Below are 26,175 nucleotides of genomic sequence, written 5' to 3' on the forward strand. Positions count from 1 at the left end.
CCCTAGACCTTTATTTTAGAATAGAAATAGAAGACAGAAGTAACGTGCATTAAATGATTGTCTAGGAAACTGGAGTTTGGAATGTGCTTCTCTACAGCAGGGTTTCCCTTTGGAGCTGCTGGTTTCTGACTCTGGTGGGCTGTGCTGTGCATTGAGGGATGTTGAGCAGCATCCCCGGACCAACTAGAAGTCTCTGGACATTGCTGATTTTCCTGGGGGGGGGGAGCAGAAACTGCTCCCTTCCCCCATGCCAAGTTGAGAACCACTGTTCTAGAGTAGACAGCAGGACTACCAGATAGAAGTTATTGGCGTGCCTAAGACAGTGCCCAGCGCATAAGCAGAACTCAGATATTTTTTGAGTAAATGAATAACCAGATTTTGGTTCTGAATAAAAAACAGAACAAAACTGGGTGAGTGCCTGTTCAAGCTGCCAAACAGCAGACTGGGGTGTCCGTCACGCAGTTTTTTCAGATCCCATTTTCTCATCTGGATTATTAAATGGATGAAGTTATTTTTTCCCATGTATAATTCGTTCTGATACTTTTTTTTTTTTCCTGTAAAACTTTCAGAGCCTCTATGCTGAATTTTATTCCAGCTTCTTGGCTTAGTCTTTCCTGGGTCTATTTTACTTGTCAGCACTCACTTGCTCTCTTGTGAACATGGCTGAGTTCTATCTAGCCTTGTCTCTGCCTACTCACGCCATTCTTGCTACCTGAATCACTTTCTCCTCCTCCCCTCCCATTTTCCTTTCTTCCTGAGTTTTGGTCTGAAGTCCTACCCATTCTTCTTGGTGAAGTCTTTATTGATCATAGAGTGGTTTCTCTCCTCTCAGCTAATCTGTTTGCTTTCCTCGCACTTGCAACACTGTTGTTTATTTCTCTACACGTTCCTTAAGTTTGATGAATGTCTCTCATTCACAGTTTTATCTCCAGCAGATACAAGTTATTGTTACATGTTGTGTGTTGGTAGAAGTAGAGGCTGGATGTCTTGCCTGGGACGCTGTAGTAGTTCATTCGTTCATTGGGTAGTAAGTCGAACAAGCCCTGCTAATACGATGACTTATGACACTACTTCAGACACACTTATTCATATAGCTGGGGTCAAGTAGTCAATGAGTATTTCTAAAACTTTTTGTTATGGAATTTTAAATGAGTATAAGAGTATAAAAAGTTTTTATTGAACCTCCTGTGTTCCCATCACCTACTTTTAATGGTTTACTGTTACCAGCTTTTGGTCAGTCTTTCATGTTCATCTATCCCCTCATTTATTTTGAAACAAGTTCTAGATTTCAAATTATCAATAAATATTTCAGTATGTATCTAGGTAGTTGTTTACATGACTTCTGCAAAGTGTTTTGGGAAAACTGTTTCAACTGAAAGAATGGCAAGATGGAGATTAGAAAATGCTCAAAAAGTAGCCTTGAAAGAACTGTCATTGGTGTTGGGAGGTCCTTGGATTGGGGTGAATGGGAGCTGAGGAGGTGGGGCGGGGAGCAGTGTGTGGATTCTTCTTGGCAGGTAGGCTGTGATAGGAAGAGTTCAGGAGAGCTTTCTTTGAAGGGGGGAAATGGAACAACTTTCACATATTTTGATTCCTTGTACGTTTTTAAAGGCATTTAGAGTGCTTGTATCCTTATTTTACTGAAGTTGAAAATAGAGCCCAGGGGGTGCCTGGGTGGCTGAGTTGGTTAAGTGTTTGCTTTCAGCTCAGGTCATGATCCCAGGGTCCTGGGATCGAGCCCCACATAGGGCTCCCTGCTCAGCGGGGAACCTGCTTCTCCCTCTCCCTCTGTGGCTCTCCCTGCTCATGCTCTCTCGTGCTCTCTCTCTCTCAAATAAATAAATAAAATCTTAAAAAAACCAAATAGAGCACAGAAAAAGCAAGATGCAGTGCCCCCAAAACCCAAGACTTCTTATTCAGTATACTGAAGAAAATATTTGTTTCAGAGTGAAGAAATAGGAATTGGAGTTTGTTAATTGTTTACTGGAACTTGAGTTTGTGAATTGGGTTCCATGGTTCATGATGATTATTTCATGTTAGCTGGTTAAGGAACATGTAATTGGCAAGTAAATATCTAGGCGCGTATGCAGATGTAAATCTAGAATTGGGTATAAAAATGAATAAATATCTGAATATCTACTTTGTACAAAGAAAGATTCTTGGAGTTTTGGGGCAGGTTGGGAAACCCTAAAGAAGTAGTCTGCCTTCAAGAGTTTACAGTCTAGGGCGCCTGGGTGAGTGGGGCGACTGCCTTCGACTCGGGTCACGATCCTGGAATCCAGGATGGAATCCCACATGGGACTCCCTGCTTGGCGGGGAGTCTGCTTCTCCCTCTGACACTTCCCCATCTAGTGCTCCCTCTTTCTCTCATTCTCTCTTTCAAATAAATAAGTAAAATCTGTTAAAAAAAAAAGTTTACAGTATAGATAGGAAACAAAGTAAAAAGAAGAAAAAAATCCATTGCTTGAATAGTTAATTACAAATCACAGTTTAAGTGTTAATGAAAGGCATCTGTGAAAGATGTCAAGCTAGGACATAATTGATAATAGTACTAAGTTGCATAGGCCTTGAGAGAAGAGATGTGTAGGCAAGGATTGACATCTGTAATTAAGGATCGGAAGAACCTGGGATATTTGGGGAGCAGCAGGAGATTGCTTTTTAAGTTAACTTTTTTTTTTTTAAAGACTTATTTTAGAATAAGAGCATGTGTCAGGGAGGGGCAGAAGGCAAGGGAGAGAATCTCGTGCAGACTCCCTGCTGCGTGTAGAGCTCAGGTGTGGGGCTCAGTTGCACAACCCTGAGATAACGACCTGAGTTGAAGCCTGAGTTGTAAACCACCTGACAAGAGTTGGATGTTTAACCGACAGAGCCACCCAGGTGCCCCTTAACTTTTTTTTTTTTTAAGATTTTTAAATTTTTATTTATTTGACAGAGAGAGATCACAAGTAGGCAGAGAGGCAGGCAGAGAGAGAGGAGGAAGCAGGCTCCCTGCCGAGCAGAGAGTCCCCGATGCAGGGCTCGATCCCAGGACCCTGAGACCATGACCTGAGCCGAAGGCAGAGGCTTTAACCCACTGAGCCACCCAGGCACCCCGGTGCCCCTTAACTTTTTAAATTGTGAAATTTCATATTCCTTTCTTACGTATGTAATTCTACATATGATTATATATAGGTTAAAGAATAATACTTTTGTGTACCTTCCATATAGTTTTTTTAAAAGATTTTATTTATCCTTCTGTATAGTTTAACACATAGAATATTCTTTGAAGTTCCCTAAAATGCCTTTTCATGATCATACCACTTTTTCTTCTGAGAATAACTCTGAAGTTTGTGTTTAACATTTTCTTGGTTCTTATTATAGTTCCGTAAAGACCACATATGTATGTATCGCTATACAATGAATGTTGAGGCTTGCGTGCTTTTAACATTTCTCTTAATGGAATCATATATTGTATTTACTGTATATAGTCTTGTGCAACTTGCTTTCCTCATTTTTGTGTGACTTGTCAGTGTTCGTGTACATAACTGCAGTTTATTCATTGTCACTTCTGCACTGAGATTTTTTCCTCCATATTTCGTCTCATGTTCACTTTCCCCTTTAGGAGTCCACATTCTGTGTGTATTGTTTTTGTGTCTACCCTAGAAATATTAGCATAAATAATTACCTAAAATGTAACATGAATCAGTAATTCACCTTGCTCCGGAGCAGCAGCAACTTTAAAATGCTTTACCTCTGATTACCCTGCCTGCTGACATGCGTGCTCGTTGGCCCTGAGTGTAACCCACACATCGGAACTTACGGTCATCTTCTTTCCTGAAATCAGCTTTGTGTAGAAGTAATAACAAGTTCCCTTTTCTTTCCTTGTCATTCCTTCTCTCACCTCAGATTTTCCTTCTGGGAATGTTTTTCTTCATGAAACTTGGGGAAATTGATTGGCACCTTTTGAAGGCACAAAAATCTCATGTTTTTCTAAAAACTTGCTGTCCTCTTTGAAACAGTTTTTGCTTCTGTGTAGTACTTGGTGTGTTTACTTGGTCACAGTTTAGAATATATTTCTTCCTCTCAGTCGTGATTACATGACATGTCCGTGCGTCTGAGGTGTGAACAGAGGTCAGCTTTCCTGGGTCATACCGAGCGCATTTCAGAGTGATCGCACCGGTTGGCCTTCCCATCACTTAGAGGCTAACAGTTGCTGTTGCTTTAGCTTCTTACCAGCTCTCGTTTTTGGATATAAAACATTTCCAGGACATTGGAGGAATAGCTTAATACTGTCTCACAGTTCATTTTTCTCACTATCTGTGAGATTCATCACCTTTTCTGTCTTCACTTTGTTTTCCAGTTGCTCTTTGCCTCTACGTTCAGATGTTTTTATAGCTCAACACCGTATCTTGTTCATGAGTCTAGTCTGGTAATGTTTGTCTTTTTGCTGAAGAGTTTAGTTCATTTGCATATTTTATGATTATTAGTACATGTTTACATTTATTTTTACCATCTTTTTAAAAAAGATTTTATTTATTTATTTGAGAGAGAGGTAGTGAGAGAGAGCATGAGCGAGGAGAAGGTCAGAGGGAGAAGCTGACTCCCCGTGGAGCTGGGAGCCCAATGCGGGACTCCATCCCGGGACTCCAGGATCATGACCTGAGCCGAAGGCAGTCGTCCAACCAACTGAGCCTCCCACGCGTCCCTATTTTTACTATCTTATTTTATACTTATTTATACTTATTATTTCTTTTTGTCTTCTCTGTGTTTGTTTTTATTTTGAGTCCTTTCTACTTTACAATATTTCTGTTGACAATTTTGGTGGTTTTGATTCTTGATTCTTTATAAATATATTTCCCTTCCTTACAATAGTTTTAGTACTTTTCTTCATCCAGTCTTTTTATATTTTACCACAGAACATGCTTTTGAAAGTAGTTTATTTGGAACACAAGATTTTTTTAAAAAATGGGTTAATACATTTTAAGAAATAGACTTAAATTTTTTAGGGCAGTTTTAGATTTATAGAATTGCACAGGAAGTACAGTTTCCAGATACGCCTCTGCTCAAGAAGATTTATTTAAAAGGAACTTTCAGGCAAACAAAGTAGGTGTTAATTTTAAAGTTTGTCATTTTTAATTCAAGGACCTTCTGAAACATTGATCTTTGTATGGATCTCTTTCTTGTGCGTGTGTGTGTTTTGTTAATTTTTTAAACCGTCATTCTTAACAAATTCCCAAACTTCACAAGTATCCATCAGTGGTAAATTTTGTATGGATTACTGTGAACTCTTTCATTGTAAAGTGGTGCAATAAACAACAGCAAAAAATAATTATCTTCTAGGTATTTCTTAGGAAGTTTTTATTTTTATTTATGATAATTATGATACTTACTCACTTTGTGAAACCTAAACCTACCTCCACAGTCACACATGGAGATACTGTTGTATGTAATTATCAGCTATAAGTATACCTGGTATAAAGATCTCAACATTCATGACGTGAGAGGGATGATGCCATTTTAACTGATAATGCCCATTTTGAGCTGCTGTGATGATTACTGGCCACTTAATGGGACTATGGTTACTCTTGATTTTTCCTTGCTTTAGCTTTAATGCCCCTTTCTGACATAAATAAACCTTGGCAGCAGCTTGTCCCTTGCATAGAGTTTTAGTCTTTGTACTAAATTTTTCAGACAAAATTTTTCTCTGAAACCTTTTGACAGAAGAGACTAGATAAGAGCTACACCGTGTGCTCTGTATTTAGGGTATTTTGGGTATGGTTATCCCTTTTACAGTTCTCACAGTGTCTCTTTTCCTGTAACCTGCCTTTCTGAAGGTGTTCTCACTCTTTGCTGATTTGATATGTGAAATGATAGCTCTTTGCTTCAATTTCCATTTTTAAAATTGTGAAGTTGAATGTCTTGTGTTTAAAAGACCATTTCAGGGGTGCCCGGGTGGCTAAGTTCGGCTCGGGTCATGGTCCCAGGGTCCTGGGATCAAGCCCGCATAGGGCACCCTGCTCAGCAGGAAGCCTGCTTCTCCCTCTCCTGCTCCGCAAGCTTTTGTTCCCTCTGTGTCTGGGATCAAGCCTGCATCCGGCTCTCTGCTCAGCAGGGAGCCTGCTTCCCTCTCTCTCTCTCTGCCTGCCTCTCTGCCTACTTGTGATTTCTCTCTGTCAAATAAATAAAATCTTTAAAAAAAAAAAACCAAAATAGAGTAAAATAAAGACCATTTCATTCTCTTTTTCAATTGCTGGTCATATTCTTTGTTTTTCTATTGAGAATTTCTTTTTTCTCTTTTAAAAATATTGCTGTATTCATAATATTTTATGAGAAATTATTTAATATCCAATAAGTGAAATATTTTAGGTGGAATAAAGATCAAATTATACTTTGACCATTGAACGGTAATGCTTTGACTTGATTTTTATTTTATTTTATTTTTTAAAAGATTTTATTATTTATTATTTATTATTATTTGACAGACAGATCACTTTGACTTTGACTTTATTTTTATTTTATTTTATTTTTTTAAAGATTTTATTATTTATTATTTATTATTATTTGACAGACAGAGATCACAAGTAGGCAGAGAGGCAGGCAGAGAGAGAGGAGGAAGAAGGCTCCCCACTGAGCAGGGAGGCCGATGCGGGGCTCGATCCCAGGACCCTGGGATCATGACCTGAGCCGAAGGCAGAGGCTTTAACCCACTGAGCCACCCAGTCGCCCCTTGACTTGATTTTTAGTGTGTGTGTGTGTATATGTGTGTTTATAATGTGTGTAAATAAAGATAAGTGTGTCTTTAAAAAAAATAAAAAGCTCATGAGGAGTAAAAAATGAAAGACCCTTCCTTGGACCCCCGTTTTCCTCCATACCGCTAGAGGAAATCACTGTTATAGGGTGCATATTCTAGATATTTTGCTGTGTATTTGTATGTGCATACACACACAAATGTACACACATGAACATATGCACATTTATGCATTTTATACCCTTACAAAACACTCCTGGAATTTCATTATTCTGTAATGTACTTTTTCTCATGAGACTGTGTCATAGAGATCTTTCTAAATTAGTTCAAATAGATCTGTCTCGTATATTTTTTAAGATGTTATTTATTTATTTGACAGAGAGAGACACAGCAAGAGAGGGGACACAAGTAGGGGGAGGGGGTGAGGGAGAAGCAGGCTTCCCACTGAGCAGAGAGGCCGATGTGGGGCTCCATCCTGGGACCCTGGAATCATGACCTAAGCCAGAGGCTTAATGACTGAGTCACCTAGGGGCTCCATGTCTCATTGTTTTGATGACTAGAGATGGAAAACCATTGAATGGATAGAACACTTTGTACTCTTTGACCAGTTTTTATGTGGTTCGTTGTTGTCTTACGTAGTGAACATCCTTACATGTATCTATGTTGTTATTTTGATATGTACGAGGCAATATATATTTCTAGATATGAAATTGATAAATGATGTGCATTTTTAAAAAATTTTAATAGATACTATTAATTGCCTTCCAGTATAAATGCTCTTCCATTTATGTCTTTGCTGGCTGTCATGTGTGAGTCTTTGTCTCTCCTGTATTTCTACTATTACTGAATGTTACCAGTATTTTTCATTTTTCATTTCATTGTTTGATTTCCCTGATGACTTGGCCACAGATTGAACAGTGTCATGTTTTATAGGTCCTTTCATTTTGTCTCTGAATTTGTTTGTATTCTTTGTCTTGTTTTCAGTTAGGTTTGTCTATCAATTTGCTTGATTCTTTCTTTATGTACTTGCATAAAGTCATACTATTTCTTATTAAAATTTTTCTTAGAAACTTAATTATTGTATGTCTTTTCAGGTCAGTTGTTTGCATTTGAATTGATTATCGTTGCTATTTAGCATGAGGTATAGGAGGATTATTACATGCTGTGTGTTGATCTAACGGTCTTATAGAACTTGGCTTCTCAGTTAATTAACTTTTCTCTTTCTCTATCTCTCTTTTAAAGGTTTGTTTATTTCAGAGAAAGAGAAAGCATGGAGAGGGCAGAGGGAGAGGGAATCCTCAGTCAGACTCCCCGCTGAGTGCGGGGTTGACTTGGGGCTCAGTCTCAGCTCTGAGATCTTTTTTTTTTTTTTTTTTAAGATTTTATTTATTTATTTGACAGGGAGAGACCACAAGTAGGCAGAGAGGCAGGCAGAGAGAGAGGAGGAAGCAGGCTCCCTGTGGAGCAGAGAGCCCGATGCGGGGCTCGATCCCAGGACCCTGAGATCATGACCTGAGCTGAAAGCAGAGGCTTAACCCACTGAGCCACCCAGGCGCCCCTCAGCTCTGCGATCTTGACCGGAGCTGAAACCAAGAGTCTGAGGCCCAGGCACCCGTATGTCTCTGTCTCTGTCTCTGTCTCTGTGGGTGCAGGTGACACACACTGTTCCATTAGTGGCAGGTGTGCAACTTAGCGATTCGCTATATTATATTATATATATTATATTATATCTATATAGTGATCATGCTACATTCACCACAAGTGTGGCTGCTGTTCGTCTGGTTACATTGCTGTTATTGTATCATTGGCTGGATTCCTTATGTTGTGCTTTTTATTCCCATGACTTCCTCATCCCGTAACTGGAGGCTGTGTTTCCCTCTCCCCTGTACCCATTTGGCCCAGCTCTTCGTCTGCCTACCCTCTGGAAACCCTCAGTTTGTTCTCTGTGTTTATAGGTCTCAGTCTGCTTTTTGTTTGTAACTTGCATTTTTTTTTTTAAGATTTTATTTATTTATTTGACAGACAGAGATCACAAGTAGGCAGAGAGGCAGGCGGAGAGAAGAGGAGGAAGCAGGCTCTCCGCGGAGCTGGATCCCAGGGTCCTGGGATTGTGACCTGAGCCGAAGGCAGAGGCTTTAACCCATTGAGCCACCGAGGAGCCCCTGTAACTTGTATTTTTGAAGTAGATGCCGGTGATGTTATCTGCCACAATGACAGTTTTGTTTATTCCTGAGTGTTATTAAAACCTCTTTTTGGGGCACCTGGGTGGCTCAGTGGGTTAAAGCCTCTGCCTTCGGCTCAGGTCATGATCCCGGGGTTCCGGGATCGAGCCCCGCATCGGGCTCTCTGCTCAGCGGGGAGCCTGCTTCCTCCTCTCTCTCTGCCTGCCTCTCTGCCTACTTGTCATCTCTCAGTCAAATAAATAAAACAAAAACAAAAACAAAAAAAACCCTCTTTTTAAAACTTATCTTAATGACACAGCATTCAGTATTACGTTACATAGCTTTCTTTTAAAGTTTGACTCCGTATGAAACTTTCTGTTCGACAGGAAGCAGAAGTAAAACTTGCTCGTTTTCAGAATGGTGAAGTAATTATTTCAGTACTAGTCAGTAGACTAGTAAAACCATTAAATTCATTCAACAAAACATGCATTCAGTGCCTGTGTTGTGTCTAGTGCTGTTAGGTGTTGGGCGTCCGGCAGTGAAAAGATCAGAGTTCGAGCCCTCGTGGAGATTACATTCTAGTTTAAGACACAGACTAATAAAGTGACAAATATAATTAATGTTGGGCATGAACAAGAATGACGCAGGGAAATGGATGGTGAGTGACAGGTCCTGTTCTGTGCATTTGCTAGTACGAAAAGTGCTCTCTGAGGCTGTGGCGTTTCAGCGGAACCCGAAGTGGAGGAAGAGTGGTTCGTGAGTCGCTGGTTAGGGTTAGGGCATAGAGGAACGCGCGGAAGGCCCTGCAGTGGGCGTGCTCTGGGTGCTCGTGAAGTGCGGGGTTGCCGGCACTGCAGGATTACAGTTCATGGAGGACAGAGCTTGCCTGTGAGGTAAGAAGGACAGGCACATCACGTAAGCCTTCGTAGGACATAAAGACTTTGCGTTTTATTCTAGGTGTGATGAGGAACCATTGGAGGGTTGAGAGGAAGAGAGTGACCTGATTTGATTTAAGACTTAAAAAGATCATTCAGAATTGTCTGGGGAGCCTCTGGGCCACTGAGAAAACAGGGAGGCCATTAACTGCAATGTAGCCAATGGCCAAGAATGTTGGTTATGGAACGAGGCCTGTTAAATTTGGCCATATTCCTTATCTTCTCTGAGCTTCATATGATTCACGTGTGGAACAGAGATGGTAATAGAACTGTGCCTCTTACATACTAAATGCTCAGTAAAGGTTAATTGTATAATTCCCAATTAAAGAGTAACAAAAAAATGATGATGACTTTAGGCTGTTAGCAGTGTAGTGGCGGGAAGTTCTACATTTGGAGTGTATCTTGAAGGGAGCGCTGACAGAATTTGCTGATAAGATACATGGGGTGTGAGAGAGGAATCTGAAGGTACAGAACTGAGCTACTTGGGTGATTGGTGCCGCTCTTTGAGTTGGCACCAGTTTGAGATGGGAAACATTGGAAAAAGAGCAAATTTCGGGGACGCCTGGGTGGCTCAGTCGGTTAAGCAGCTGCCTTTGGCTCAGGTCATGATCCCAGCATCCTGGGATCGAGTCCCACATCGGGCTCCTTGCTCTGCAGGGAGCCTGCTTCTCCCTCTGCCACTCTGTCTGCCTGTGCTCGCTCTCTCTCTGAGAAATAAATAAATAAAATCTTAAAAGAAAAAACTAAAAAAAAAAAAAGCAAATTTTGGAGGTACGGTATGTGATTTTTTTTTTTTTTTGACATATTAACTGAGATGCTCGTTTGACTCCCAAGTGGAGATGTTGAGTAGACAGTTAAATACGAGCTGTAATTCACTGGAGAGGTAGGGGACCAAGGAGTTTGAGGACTGTCAGCCTATCTGTAAAAGGACTGGGCGAAATTACTGAGGGAATGAGTCCGTTGTATGTAGAGAAGAGGTGAAGTGATTGAGCCCTGGACACTCTATTTTTTCCTGGTTTGAAGAACCGGAGAAGAAGGTGAGGTGGGGCAGCCAGAGTGGTAGAAGAATCGGGGGAGTGTTTTGTCCAAGACGCCAACGAGAAAATAATCCCTTGTATCAGGAGCTTTTGACAGATTGAGAATTGCCCATTGGAATTGGCAAGCTGTCAGTCCTTGGTAGAGCAGTTGACCAAACCAGGAAATCTTTGAATGTGACAGGAACACAGTCATTGTGCCAGATGACAGGCCTGAAGTGGGACTGTCTAGGCAGACCCAGTTGTATGGTCGCCCTGTTCATTAGTGATGCTGATTACAGGCGTGTCAGTGGAACGTGGGGAAGGACACTCCGTTGCAGAGGCATGGAGCTGAAGTGGAGAACGTGGTTCAGAACTTTCTCAAGGACTTTTGCGGTAAGGGTGGTGCAGAGAAATGGAACGGTAGTTAGGAGAGGATGTGGACTGCAGAGAGGGTTTTATTTTCTTGGAAGATCATTGTTACTGCAGTAACTTTATAAGCGGATGGGACTGATTTTCAGAGTAGGGAAAACTGATAAAGCAGGAGAAGAGAATAGCTCTAATGGAAAGTTCACGAACAGGAGTGAGTGTGTGATCCAGAACACACGTCGAAGGATTGCTGTTAACTAGGAACATAGCTAGTGTGTTCACTAGGAGAGAAGGTAGGATATATGGGAAAAGAATTCGGGACAATTGGAGGATTTGCTAAGAGGAGGATATGGAAACTTTTCTGACTACCTCTGTTTTGCCATTGAAGTTCTATCAGCTGAAGGGTGAAGGACGGAGAGTCTTAAATGTTTGAAGGCAGAAGGGTGTGGAACAATTCTGGAAGGAATAGTGAACTGACCAAAGTGGAAAGACTGCTGGTGGAGTGACTGGCTGAGGTGTGGGGTTAGAACCACAAAGCTAAAGTAGAAGCCCAGTGTGTCTTTGTTCCTTAGCTTGAATTCAGGGAGGGTTTGATTTGGTCAGGATCGGCTTTTGCCAGGCAAGTAGAATGGAATAAAATGAAGGCAGAAATTATTGAGGATATAGGGAACAGAGTGATTATAATTCCTAACATGGGATCCAAGATGGGGAAGGAGGTTATATATGGAGAGGGTCACAATGCTGATAGCTAACAGTCAGTGCCTACCAGGTAACTGGCATTGTAAATACTTTGCATAAACAAATTTCTTTTTATAACTGAAGTACAGCTTCATATAATGACATATATGACGTATATCGTTATATATAACATATAATGACATATGACATATAACGTATTAGTTTTAGGTGCGCAACGTAGTGATTCGACTATTCTACGGATTACACAGTGATCACCTTGATAAATACAGTTACCGTCACCTTGCAATGTTACTGCAATGTCATTGTCTGTATTTTCTGTGCCGTACTTTTCATCTCACAGAAATTATTTATTTTATAACTGGAAGTTATTATATTGTATATATTTATATTTTATATATTTTATAACTGGAAGTTTGTACACAAACTCTTAACTCCCTTCACCTATTTCACCCATCCCCCTGTAAAGGCTTTACATTTAATCCTTGGAATAATTCTGTGGGGTAGTGCTATTATTACCATTTAAAAGATGAGGAAATTGAGGCACCGAGTTTCAGTGGCTTGCACGGGGTCACGTAGTTGATAGTTAGCGTTTTTAACCCAGGCAGTCAGGCTGTAGCGTCCATGCTGGTTCCTGCTGTATTACAGCTGCCTCTTAGTTCGGCTGTGAGAAGCTGGTAGGGGAGATGCACTGGCAGATCCTGTGTTGAAGAATTGTTGGCGTGAGGTTCTGGAAGGAATGATACTGCCGTGAATGTGGATGTACAATTATCCGTTTAGGTCCCCACTTTTAACTACTTTTTTGAGAGTATATGGGTAAGGTGTGTCCCAGGCCAGTGCAGTAAAATCCTAAAACACCTAGAGGAGAGGTGGCCTCCGAGCCTGTAAGAACTTTTCCTTTCCCATTTGAGTGTGAGGGCTGAGAGTGGAGTTCTGAATTAAACCTATGGCTTTGGTAGTGAATAATGGGCACTGGCCTAGGTAGCACTTCCAACAGATTGTTTTAATTAGGTTTTAGAGGAACCAGTAGTTTCGTGGACCTCAGCAGGAGGAGTTCATGGATCTCTCCAGCATGTCTCCCTTACTGCTGTTTAGCTTCGGCCACTTACGTGACTTTGAGTAACTTCTTCAACCTTTCTGAATTTGAATGTGTGTGTCTGTAAAATGGGAACGGTGGTACCTACTTCCTCAGGACAGTTAAGAGGATTCCGTGGGAATAATGTAGTGGTGTGTGTATCGTTGTTGTTTTGTTTTTTTAAGTAAACTCTGTCCCCAACATGGGGCTAGAATTCACGACCCCGAGATGAAGTCACATGCTCTACCAACTCAGGTCAGCCTTGTGCCCTGGTTGTTTTGATTCTGGTTTTGGTTCATGTGTTTTAGAGTTCTCTTGTTATGTGCATACACTTTGAGAACTATGTGTTGTTGGTGAGTTGACCCTTTAAAAAAATTTTTTTTTAAAACTTTTTATTTATTTGAGAGAGAGAGAGAGTGTGTGTGTGCGGGGGAGGGGGACAGCGGTAGAGGGAGAAGCAAATTCCCTGCTGAGCAGAGAGCTGGATGTGGGGCTCAATCCCAGGACCCTAAGATCATGACCTGAGCTAAAGGTAGATACTTAACCCACTGAGCCACCCAGATGCCCCGTGATCTTTATATTAATATTTAATGTTTCTCTTTATCCCTGGTACCTTAAATTTTTTTTCTTTATTTGAGTATAGTTGACGCATCTGGTAATTTTTTTGTTTTGTTTTGAAGTCTGCTTTGTATGATATTAGGATAGCCACTCATGCTTAATTTGGATTAGTGTTGCATGGATATCTCTTTGCTTAAATGTGTCATTAAATTTGAATTGAGTTTACTTTTTCTTTTTTCCTTTATTTAAAAAATTCTTTAAGATTTTATTTATTTATTTGACAGAGAGAAAGATCACAAGTAGGCAGAGAGTCAGGCAGAGAGAGAGTGGGAAGCAGGCCCCCCACTGAGCAGAGAGCCCGATGCGGGGCTCTGTCCCAGGACCCTGAGATCATGACCTGAGCCGAAGGCAGAGGCTTTAACCCACAGAGCCACCCAGGCACCCGAATTGAGTTTCATGTAGATAGAACATAGTTGGGTCATGTTTTTTTAATCGAGTCTGATAATCTCTGTATTTTAATTGGAATGGTTCGTCCACTTACATTTACTGTAATTACTGTTTCAGTTTAGGCCTGTCATTTATTGTTTGTTTCTAATAATAGTTTATTGTTTGTTTAGATTTTTGTAATTTTTATTTTTTAAAATTTCCAGTTGGTTCTTCTTTATATCTTCTGTTTCTTTGCAGATATCTATTTTAAATTTTGCCTTACGAGTTTTCAAAATTACTCATTTGAACAGTTAATAACAGCTGCCTTGAAGTGGTCATCAGAAAATTCCAGCCTCTTTGTCATTTTATCATTGGTCTTTATTCCCTGTATTTTTATGTGATTTCACATTTCATGTATCAAGTAACTTTGGATTGTTTTCTTTTTTTTTTTTTTCTAAAGATTTTATTTATTTATTTGACAGAGAGAGATCACAAGTAGACAGAGAGGCAGGCAGAGAGAGAGAGAGGGAAGCAGGCTCGCTGCTGAGCAGAGAGCCCGATGCGGGACTCGATCCCAGGACCCTGAGATCATGACCTGAGCCGAAGGCAGCGGCTTAACCCACTGAGCCACCCAGGCGCCCTGGATTGTTTTCTGAACAGTTTGAATTTTTTGTTGTAAGACTGTGGGGTTTAAAGACACCTTATGGAGAATGTTGATATTTTTGATTAGCAGGCACTTGGCCTGGGTATGCAAGGCTACAGGTTTCAACTAGCCGTTTGTGGGCTGTGGTAAGTTCAGTTTCGTTTTCAGAACTTTTGCAGTGCAGTTCTTGTCTGTACTGTGTTTGGAGTACCAGTGGTCAGTCTGCAACCTGGCCAGAGGTCCGTTAGCTCAGCTCTGGAAGTTTTTGTTAATACTTGATAGAATCACTGTGAGCATGTTGTGGGTTAGCTCAGTCATGCTCTCTCTTTCTGCATCTCCTGGCTGTTAGACTGTGCTGGGCTCAGGCCAGGGGATACTGAAGAGGTAAAATAGTAAACTCAGTGATACTTTGGCAGTTCTTTGAATTCTGGTGTCTGTTCCTGATCATCATGCTGCTCTCTATTTTTAAGGAAACTCAAATAGTTGTGGCATGCATTATATCTGTGTGTGTGTGTGTGTGTGTGTGTGTGGGGTGAGCCCAGAGCAAGGTTTATTGAGTCATAGCAAAGCGATAGTACAAAGCTCCCAAGGAGGGAGGGGACCCAAGAGGATTGCCCTATATTCATGTTTTATAGTTGCATTCAGTGGCAGTTAAAGTTTGGCATGTATTCCTCCATCTTATCTAGAACGGGAACCCCTTGGTAATCTTTTGCCATTTTTATATGTAGTTTTAAAGCAAAAAACAGGCTATAATTTAATTTTCTTACATTATTTTTATTTTGATTTGGTATGGCAGGTGTAATATATGTAAAAAATTGATGGCAGAGTGTTCTGTTTTTTCTTCTATAGAATAGGTCTTTATGACGGATATTGGTTCTATATAATGTCTTTGATTTTGCTGTCATTGTAATGCCAGCATCATAGAAAGAGTTGGGAAGTGTTCCTTCCTTCATTATTTCCTGGAGATAGTGTAGCATTAGTATTATTTCTCAAACATTTGATCGAATCTGTCAGTAAAGACAACTGGGTTTGGAATTTTCTTTGTGGGAAGGTTTATACCTACAAATTCAATTTTAGAAATAGACACTGGGTTATTCAAATTTTCCATTTCTAGTCTTGAGTCTTTGGTAATTTGTGCTTTCCAAGGATTGTGACCATTGGATTTATTGACTTAAAATTATTTATATTTTCTCATTTCTTTCTAGTGGGTATTGACTTTCTAGTGATAATCCCTCTTTCAATTTTTCTGATGTTAGTTTATGTATTTTTTCTCTTCATCATTTTTACTGGCAAATCATCTATTTTACTAATTTTTTTCAAAGAACCATGTTTGAGTTTCATTGATTTTTGGGGAGGTGATTCCATTGATTTTTACAAATTCTCCATTATTGTGCTTTTATGTCACTGATTTGGCTTTTTATTCTTTCCTTATCGTTTTGATTTTATTTTTATTTTCTAATTTCTTTTCTTTTCTTTTTTAAGATTTTATTCATTTATTTGACAGAGAGAGGGCCTAACAGGCAGCCCCACGTGGGTCTCAATCTCAGGACCCTGAGATCATGACCAAGCTGAAGGCCGATGCTTAATTGACTGAGCTACCCAGGTGCCCCTGTTTTCTAGTTTCTTAAAGTGGAGGCTTATGTTACTATTATAGTTGAGATCTTTCTTATTTCCTGATATATAACTATTTAAAACCGTAAATTTCTGTTTATTCAGTGCTACCTGAATCTTACAAGTTTAGAAATGCTGTATATTCATTTTCATTTAGTTCAAGCTGTTTTCCAATTTCCAATTTGCTTCATTTCTTTCTTGATTAGTGGGTTATTTAGAATTTTGATTGTGTTTACCAGATGTTTGAAGATATTGCTTGTTTCTAGTTTAGTTCCATTAGGGCCAGAGGACATGTTTGGTATGATTTGGTCTTTAAATTTTTTGAACTTTGTGTGAAAGGGCTACAATTTGGATTATTCTGGGGATTGTATGCCTGAAAAGAGTAGGTATTCAGTTGTTATTAGATAGGGTGTTCTGTAATGGCCAGTTTAGGTCCACTTGGTTGATGAGTAGTCTTACTTAAGTATTCTGTATCTTTATTGAATTTTTTGTCTACTTTGCCAGTTACTGAGCAGTATTGTGGTGTAGAGGTGTAATTGTGGATTTAAATATTTCCATTTTCAGTTGTCAATATTTTGAAGCATTGGGTGCATACATGGTTAGGATTATTGTCTCTGATGAATTGGCATTTTTATCATTATGTAACATCTGTCTGTAGTTCTTATAATACTCCTTTGAATTCTGCTTTGTTTAATAATATAGTCACTGTAGCTTTCTTTTGATCAGTATTGTCACATTATATTTTTCTGTCTCTTTGTTCTTTTATCCTATAAGTATCCCTCTAAGTGTGTGTCTTACAGACTGCATGTAATTGGGTCTTGCTTTTTAAATTTAAACTGATAATTTCTGCTTTTTAATTTAATTTTTTTACATCATGGTAAGTGTGGTCTTTTATTCTCATCACCTATTTTGACCATCCCCCTCCATCTGCCTTCCCTCTGATAACCCTGTTTGCTCTGTATAATTAAGAGTCTGTTCTTGGTTTGTCTGTATCTTTTTTTTCCTTTGTTCATTTTTTTTGGTTTCTTAAATTCCACGTTTGAGTGAGATCATATGGGATTTGTCTTTGACTAACTTATTTTGCTTAGGCCTTATACTCTCTAGCTCTATCTTTGTTTTGCAGATGGCAAGATTTCATTCCATTTTGGGGCGCTTGGATGGCTCAGTGGGTTAAGCCTCTGCCTTCGGCTCGGGTCATGATCTCAGGGTCCTGGGATCGAGCCCCACATCGGCTCTCTGCTCAGCAGGGAACCTAATTCCCCCTCTCTCTCTGCCTGCCTCTGTGCCTACTTGTGATCTCTCTCTCTCTGTCAAATAAATAAAATCTTAAAAAAAAAAAAAGATTCATTCCGTTTTATGGCTGAATAATAGTCTATTGCAAATGTATACCTCATATTCTTTATCCATTCATCTATCAGTGGACACTCAGGCTGCTTTCATAGTTTGGCTATTGTAAGTAATGCTACTATAAGCTTAGGGGTACACGCATCCCTTTGAATTAGTGTTTTTATATTTTGGGAGTAAATACCCCGTAGTGTGATTACTGAATTATAGGGTAGTTCTATTTTTAACTTTTGAGGAACCTTTGTACTGTTTTCCACAGTGGCTGTACCAGTTTGCATTCCCACCAACAGTGCATGAGTGTTCCTTGGTCTCCATATCCTGGCCAACACCTGTTGTTTCTTCATTTTTTATTTTAGCCATCTGACAAATGTGAGGTGATATCTCATTGTAGTTTTGATTAGCTTTTCCCTCTGATGAGTGATGTCGAGCATCTTTTCATGGGTCTCTTGACCACCTGGATGTCTTCAGAGAAATGTCTGTTCGTGTCCTTCTGCCCATTTTTAAAATTGGATTATTTGTTTTTAGGACATCTTTTTTAAGTTCTTTATATATTTTGGAAACTAATCCTTTATCTGATATGTCATTTGTACATTCAGTACATTGCCTTTTAGCTTTGTTGATTGTTGACTTCACTGTGCAGACGTTTTTGTTTTGATGTAGTTCCAATAGTTTATTTTTGCTTTTATTTCCTTTGCCTCAGGAGACATGTCTAGAAAAATGTTGCTATGGGTGATATCAGAGAATTACTGACTGTGCTGTCTTCAAGGATTTTTATGGTTTCAGGTCTCATGTTTAGGTCTTTACATCATTTTAACTCTATTTTTGTGTGTCATGAAAGAAAGTGGTCCAGTTTCATTCTTTTGCCTGTAGTTGTACATTTTCCCCAACGTATTTGTTGAAGAGACTGTCTTTTCCCCAGTGTATCTTCTTGCCTCCTTTGTCATAGATTGACGATATAATTGTGGGTTTATTTCTGGGTTTTCTATTCTGTTCCATTGATCTATGTGTGTTTTTATGCCAGTATCATACAGTTTTAATTACTACTGTCTTACAATATAACATGAAATCTGGAATTGTGATACCTCCAGTTTTGTTTTTCTTTTTCAAGATTGCTCTGGCTGTTGAAGTCTTTTTGGTTCCATATAAAATTTAGAATTGTTCCAGTTCTGTGAAAAATGCTATTGGTATTTTGATAGGGATAGCATTAAATCTGTAAATTGTTTTGGGTAGTATCAACATTTTAACAGGATTTTATAATTTCTGCTTTTTAATCGTAGCATTAAGTGTTTTGATACTTAACAAAATTATTGATGTGAATGCGTTTAAATCTACTTGTTTTGTATTTTATTTCTCCTTTTTTCATTCTCTTTTATTCTCTCCCTCCCCTTTTTGGGTTAATGAAATTTTTTTTAAGCATTCTGTTCTATCTGTATTTGACTAACAAGCTGTGCATGTGTGTGTTTTCATAGAAGAGTTGCTCTTGGTTTTATGTGATACATTTTTAACTCACCTGAGTTTTCCTTAAGTAACATTTTATTACTGCAAATGTACTGTAAGATCTGTATACCAGTATACTTTCACTTTTACCCTCCTTTGTTTTGAACTATTGTTTATTTTAATTTTTATTTATTTTATTTATTTAAAAGGTTTTATTTACTTACTTGAGAGAGAGATGAGTGAGCACAAGCACAGGGAGAGGGAAAGAGAAAGGGAGAAGTAGATTCTTTGCTGAGCAAGGAGCTGATGGGGAGCTTAGTCCCAGGTATCTGGGATCATGACCTGAACTGAAAGCAGGTGCTTAGCAGTTACCCAGGCACCACCTGTTGCCATACAGTTCGTGTGTGTGTGTGTGTGTGTGTGTGTGTGTGTGTGTGTGTTATGTCCCTGGAATAAATTATAGTTTTTGCTTTAAACAGTGAGTTAATTTTTAAGGGGATTAAAAATGAGAAAAAGGTCTTTTTTATTTGCATACTTAACCATTTCCACCACTTTTTATTCCTTTGCATACAGATATCTTGATCCAGGCTTTTATTAACTGTCATTTTCCTTTTGTCCAAAGAATTTCCTTAACATGTCTTATAATGAAGGTTTGTTGAACAATTTGTTTGAAAAATCTTTTTCATTACTTTTGTTTCTGAAGGATGCTTTTTGCTGCAGGTTTATGGGGTTTTTTCCCTTTAATTTTTTCTCTAAGTACTTCAATTATGTTATTTCACTGTCTTCTGGCTTACATAGTTTCACATGAGAAGTTTGCAGTCACTCTTTATTTTTCTTACTCTGTAAGTAATACATTTACTTTTGGCTGCTTTTGAGGTTCTTTCATTACTCTGTTTCAGCAAGTTGACTATAAAGTTACTCATGTGTGTATGTGAGTGAGTTTTTGTTGTGCTGCTTGGATCTGTAGGTTTGTAATTACATAGTTTGCAAGATTTGCAGCTGGTATTTCATTAAAAAAAAAAAATATATATATATATATATACACATATTTTTGTTTGTTTGCTTCCCTCCAACTCCAGCTTCACATGTTAGATTGGTTGCTTTTGTCCCACAGGGTTCTGTAGCTGTGTTTGTCTTTTTTCACTTTGTCTTTTATGTTGGGTAGATATTGTTTGCTAGATCTTTAATGTCAGTCATCTTTTCTTTTGCCATTTCTGTCAGATGTTAATCAGTCAAAGTAGAAGTTTTATTTGTTTTTTTTTGTTACCTTTGAGTTTCATTTTTTTTTCAAAGATTTTATTTATTTATTTATTTGACAGAGATCACAAGCAGGTAGAGAGGCAAGCAGAGAGAGAGAGAGAGAGAGAGAGAGGAGGAAGCAAGCTCCCTGCCGAGCAGAGAGCTAGATGTGGGACTTGATCCCAGGACCCTGAGATCATGACCTGAGCTGAAGGCAGAGGCTTAACCTACTGAACCACCCAGGCGCCCCCTTGAGTTTCATTTTTAACATTTTTAAACTATCTTTCATTTCTCTCTCTTATTCATTTTCCATTACATTCTTAAACATATGAGACATGTTGATGATAGCCAATTTAATGTCCATGCTTGTCCCTTCTATTATCTTTGTTGTTTTCTGGTTTTATTCCTTGATTTTTTTTTTTCCTGGTCATTACTTATATTTTCCTCCTTTTCTTTATAGTTTGTAAATTTTCATTGGATGCCATACTTTGTGATTTTTTTGGTTGCGAGCTAGATTTTGTTGTATTACTTTAACAAATGCTGTGTGTGTGTATGTGTGTGTGTGTTTGCCTGTTAAGTTAGTTGTGGGAAATTTTTGTTCTTTTGAGGCTTATTTGTGAACTCTTTTAGAGATGGTATAGAAGATAAGTCGTAGCCTTCATTTAGCTTACTTTTAAAGTCATGTTCTATTTTAGTCTCTACTGAATGTGATAATATAGTCAATGAGGTCTTGGCACTTTGGTTAGAGGGAATGTGGCTGATTGATTCTTGGCTCTGCGAACTTTGCGACTTGTTTGTATTGCAGCTGTGCTGGAATAGTTCTTTCCTTGGAACTTGTTCTTGTTTAGCCTTTTGGGGTTTTATACCACTTTTACACAGATTAGTATACAGATAAAACCTTAAGGGATAAAACCTTATGCAGATGTCTGGATCTGTGTCCCTGGACACTCCCTCTCCTTGTGTACGCTCTCCCACAGAGCGTTTCTAGCCTCCTGAACTGATGATTTCTGTGTCTTCATTTCAGTACAGTTGCCAGTCTTTGAGTTCCCCTCTCTGTGCTACAGTTTGCAAATTAACTCCATGCAGAAAGCCTTTGTGATGGTAGGGTTCACCTTGTTTTTTTTCCTTTTGCCTGGGGATTACAGTCCTGTCCTTGCCTTTTGTTTAATGTCTAATGATCGTTGTTTCTTACATTTTTATCTGGTTTTCTAGTTGTTTATGCGTGGAAGGTAATTTGAATCTCTTTTGTAGTCCCATGTGGCTTTAAATAGAAGTCTACTATATTATTTTAGGAACTCAAATTAGTTTTAATTTATAATATTAATATGGAACATTGGATAAATTTTCTCAATTGTTCATGGTATTATTTTACTTCAAATTTGCTTTCAGCAGAAGGAATCAAAATGAAGGGTTAAAAGATACAAAAGAAAAAAATAAGAAGGAAGAAAAGCCAAAGAAAGATTGAAATAAATAATTTTTAGGTTGCCATTTGTAATGAGACTTCAAAGTTCTATTAAAAACCCAAACTGGGAACATCTGAATGCAATATGGAAATGTAAAATGTGTACATCTATTTCTGCTGATGTGGATTTGACAAAGTATGACCATTATCTTTTGGCATCCAGAAAAAAATAAATTCACCATTTGATTAGTCAGAACACTGACCAGAAGCCAGTGAGCAGCATTAAAAAGATGTGAGTGAAATACGGGAAACTTAAAAATGACGCGATATTGATAAATTGGTCCATTGAGCAGAAGGAAAAGAATTCTGATGGGTTGATGAATGTAAAAGCATGCTTTGTTGGTGCCAAAACCAGGAATTAAGAAGAATAAGAAGGAAAAGCCAAGTAAAAATTAAAAATTTCTTCTTGAGGAATACAGACAACTGATACATATGTACACACTCCTTACTCCCCCTACCTTTAGATAAAATGAGTTTGAAATAAAGCCAATACTGCCAAAAAACCCATAACTTAGCAAGGGTGAGATAGTGGAGAAAAAAACAAAACAAAACGTAAAACAGCGACAGACTCTGGCTTGGAAGATTAAATGACAAAGCCAGCTACGTCACACGTTTCCCTTCCTTTAGCAGTGAGTGTTCTTAATCATGAAGAATCATAAAGAAAAGATTAAAAGTAAATTCTAGCTCTATACTATCTCTTGAATTAATTTCTTTTTCCCTATTTCACTGTAGCAGTCATGTTAGGATTATTTCAAGAATTTCCAGTCTCTCTGTACATAGTCCTTGTGTTGGTCTATAGGTTTCTAAAAAAAAAGAAAAAACCCAATTGATCCCTTTTTAAAAAAACTTTCTTTGGCCTCATTATCTCCTTACTGCCCCTCTCACTCACTCTGTTCCAACCACAGTATATTTTTCAACACTAGAAACACTGTTTTTGCAACACTCATATACTCGTAACTTTGCATTTGCTGTTCCTTCAGCTATAATGCTCCTTTCCCAGCTGTTTGCATGGTTTGGTTTCTCTTTTACTTCAGATCTACTGAAACGTCTCCTACTTATATAAAATTTTATTTTTATGAAGTTTATTTTTTAAGTATCTTATTTAAAATGCAGTCCTTCATCCTTCATTTTTTTTTCATTTGTATTTTCTTTATGTGTGTTTTGTTTACAGGAGTAACAGGTATTTCTTCTCACTAGAATGTAGTTTAGTGAAAGCAGAGATTTTGTTTAACCCTGTATCCTGTGTTTTTTAACAGAGCCAGACACAGGAGGATTGATTGAGTTGTAATGATGCTTGTTAAATGTGTCGTCCAACTAATTGCTTAAAATGTTTCTAACTGTTCGTCATCTCAGTTTCTGAGAGTGAGATGTGAAAATTTCTCATGATTATGACTCTATGGATTCCTCGTTGTTCTGTAAATGTTTGCTTTATACAATGGGAGTAGTTGTGTTGAGTTTTCATGGTAAATTAATCTTTTTATCATTAAATAATGACAGCCAACTTTAAGCCACTTATATTTACTGTAATAACTCATTTTTATTTTTTAATCTTTTAATTTTATTTTCTATATATTACATATTTTTTTTTTCCTTTTTACCTGCTGTTGGATTGGTCTGACTTTCCTCATCCCATCCCTTCTTTCCCCTTTGATTGCTCTACAGTTTTCCTTTAAATTTAAACATAACTACTTAATAAATCCTAAAGGTAATTATCCTTTCCCTTTTTCCATGAGAAATACAATCAGCCTAGGAATCCTTTAGCCCCAGTCAGTCCGTGTAGTTTCTTACTGAGTTACATCTCTTTCCCCTTTCGCTCATGAAGTTTGAAGCAATGCGATTTTGGCTCTTTGATCTACTGTGTTCTATTGACTAATTTCTAATATTAAATTATACTTGTATGTTGATGATGTTTACTAGTATTTTACGTAATTTTTTTAACAGATTTTTTTCAACTATAGTTTTAGACATATTTGTTAGGCTTTTGGTTCAGGTGTTTTAAAGTTCTTTAGGGGTAGGGGTGACTTTCTGACAGTTTGCAGTAGTTCACATATGAAACTACTTAGACTGCTTCAGCTTCAGAAAATTCTTCTGTTACCTCTCCTTTTCTGACTTTGGTTAATTAATATTTAAAAGAAAGACTTAAATTAGATTTTCTCTTGTTTAAAAAAAGCCTTTTAAGTTTTTCGTATTAACCCTTTATTATTTTCTGCCCTGTTTTTCTTTTTCTTTTTTTTAAAGATTTTATTTATTTATTTGACAGAGAGAGATCACAAGCAGGCAGAGAGGGAATCAGAGAGAGGGGTGGGAAGCAGGCTCCTTGCCGAGCAGAGAGCCCAATGCTGGGTGGGGGGTGGGGGCTCAATCCCAAGAACCTGAGGTCATGACCTGAGCCAAAGGCAGAGGCTTAACCCACTGAGCCACCCAGGCACCCCTGCCCTGTGTTTTTCAATTTAAACACTGAGTTTGTGTCTTTTTACGGAATGAAATAATTTAAAGGTCTGAAAGTATCTGAGTACTACTTTCAATTTCTAAATTTTTAAAATATGTGATTTCCTGTTTTTTCTTATTTTATGTGTTCAAAAAATTTTTAAGAGATTTTATTTATTTGACACAGAGAAAGCACAAGCAGGGGGAACAGCAGAGAGAGGGAGAAGCAGGCTCTTTGCAGAGCAGGGAGCCCAGTGCGGGGCTGGATGCCAGGACCCTGGGGTCATGACGCAAGCCAAAGGCAGATGCTCAACGAAATGAACTACCCAGGAGCCCCTCAAAATTTTTTTTTGTTTAACTCATTTCTATCCTTAATTTCTGAGATTTTTCAAAATCTGAAGGCATTAGTGTTTTTGTTTTGTTTTTTAAATTGCATTGGGTCAAAGAATCTCACTTTACCATGATTCTTACTTTACTGAAGTGAGTTTTATATAATTGCATTATATTTGTAAGACGTGTGATTAGATTATGTTAAATATTTACGAAAGTTTTTTTTGAGTGGTTTGCAAGGATATGCATCACTTTCATGTATGGAAGAGTCTTAAAAATACACTCGTCTGGGCATCATTTCCTCAATTTCACTAGATACAGAGGTATAACCTGACGTGTGAATTTTGCAAATAACCCATTAAGTGGTTAAAAACCACTACTGTAGACAGAGGGTCATCTCAAGGTCAGCTCAAAAGAGGGACAAAGCCTAATACAAAGAATACTTAAGTTATGATGACAAAATACATTAATCTGGGCCTGTCTTCACATTTATGTGTAAGGAAGGGCTGGGTTTGAGGGAAAATGACTCTAAAATGTGATATTTACTATTTGGTATGGTAACATGTAGTAAAAGTTGCCTAATTTTATTATGTATGCCTTCAACTTCTTTATGTTAAATACAATTGTAATCGTTAAAATCACATTGAACTCTTTGTCTTCACTTCTCCATAGGCCTCGAAGTAGAGGAAAAACTACCGTGGAAGATGAGGACAGCATGGATGGGCTGGAGACAACAGAAACGGAAAATACTGTGGACACAGGTATCAGACTTCACAGATTTGTAAAAAAATGCACATAATAATTTGCACAACTAGCATTTGGCTATATACTGAGTTCTAAAATCTCCATCTGCTGAAATAGTCTGATAGGCTATGATGCAGTGAAAAAATTTAGTTCTCTCTTCTCCCTACAGCCCTGATTTAGTGGAAAGTATTTAATATCTGCAGGGAAATATTTTATTAAAGCAAAATTAAAACTGGAATAAATAGTAATTCCAGACTGTTAATATGATAACTTATAGTATATTCCTGCTTATGAACCATCCAGCATTTGTTGGAGGCTGATTATGTTAGTATGTGTGTGAGGGGAAAAAATATGTTCCAGTAAAGAAAAATATTGTGAAATGCTGCGTTAAACCACACTAAGTGCTTTCTGGTCTGTGGGACACTTAGGTGCCTTCAATAAGCTGATGTATATTGTGTATGGGCAAAAGAAAGAGTAGGTTGCCCAAACTAATTTCCCAACATTTATTAAATTAGTGATTTAAGTTGTCCGAGGGACAGGGTTTCATATTGTATTCAGAGAATATCTGTGTGAGATGGGTCTCTCACAGGCAGTGTTTTTATTAACAGTTGTCGGGCAGAGTTTAGACATAGCGACAGGCTTTTTCTCTGAAGTTGATTGTCCTCTTCTTGTTGCTTACAGAATATCATACGGTTTTTAGAGAAGAATTAGAAACTGCTGTATCTTGAAATACAGTTATTCATAAAACACTTTTGGTTGTCAGTGTGTTGCCGCAAGATGACTGTAATTCTTGGAAGGCCTTCAGATTGTTCTCTAGTTCTCATCCCTCTTTTCAGGGTCTTGGTAGGTAGAGTGATGACTGAAGTTTGGAGTGCAGAATTCTGCCTTTTGCTGTTTTGCCACAAATTTGTTACCACATTGTTTTAAACTTGAATTATGTAAATTCCCCACTAGTTATTTTTCTTGATTTCTTTTCC

The 26,175-nt window shown here is 38.2% G+C and overlaps 1 protein-coding gene across 13 annotated transcripts in view; it reads left to right on the forward strand.

Moving 5' to 3' along the window:
• KMT2C (lysine methyltransferase 2C) overlaps window positions 1–26,175 on the forward strand; it is a 272,443-nt gene that overhangs the window by 50,457 nt on the left and 195,811 nt on the right. For all 13 annotated transcript variants that reach the window (XM_046020447.1, XM_046020451.1, XM_046020450.1 and 10 more), the window contains exon 2: window positions 25,127–25,215. In XM_046020447.1, coding sequence (XP_045876403.1) covers window positions 25,127–25,215 — 89 coding nt within the window. The remainder of the gene's footprint in view (window positions 1–25,126; window positions 25,216–26,175) is intronic.

The sequence above is a fragment of the Meles meles genome, chromosome 10 (genome assembly GCF_922984935.1).
Source record: "Meles meles chromosome 10, mMelMel3.1 paternal haplotype, whole genome shotgun sequence".
Classification (NCBI taxonomy): domain Eukaryota; kingdom Metazoa; phylum Chordata; class Mammalia; order Carnivora; family Mustelidae; genus Meles; species Meles meles.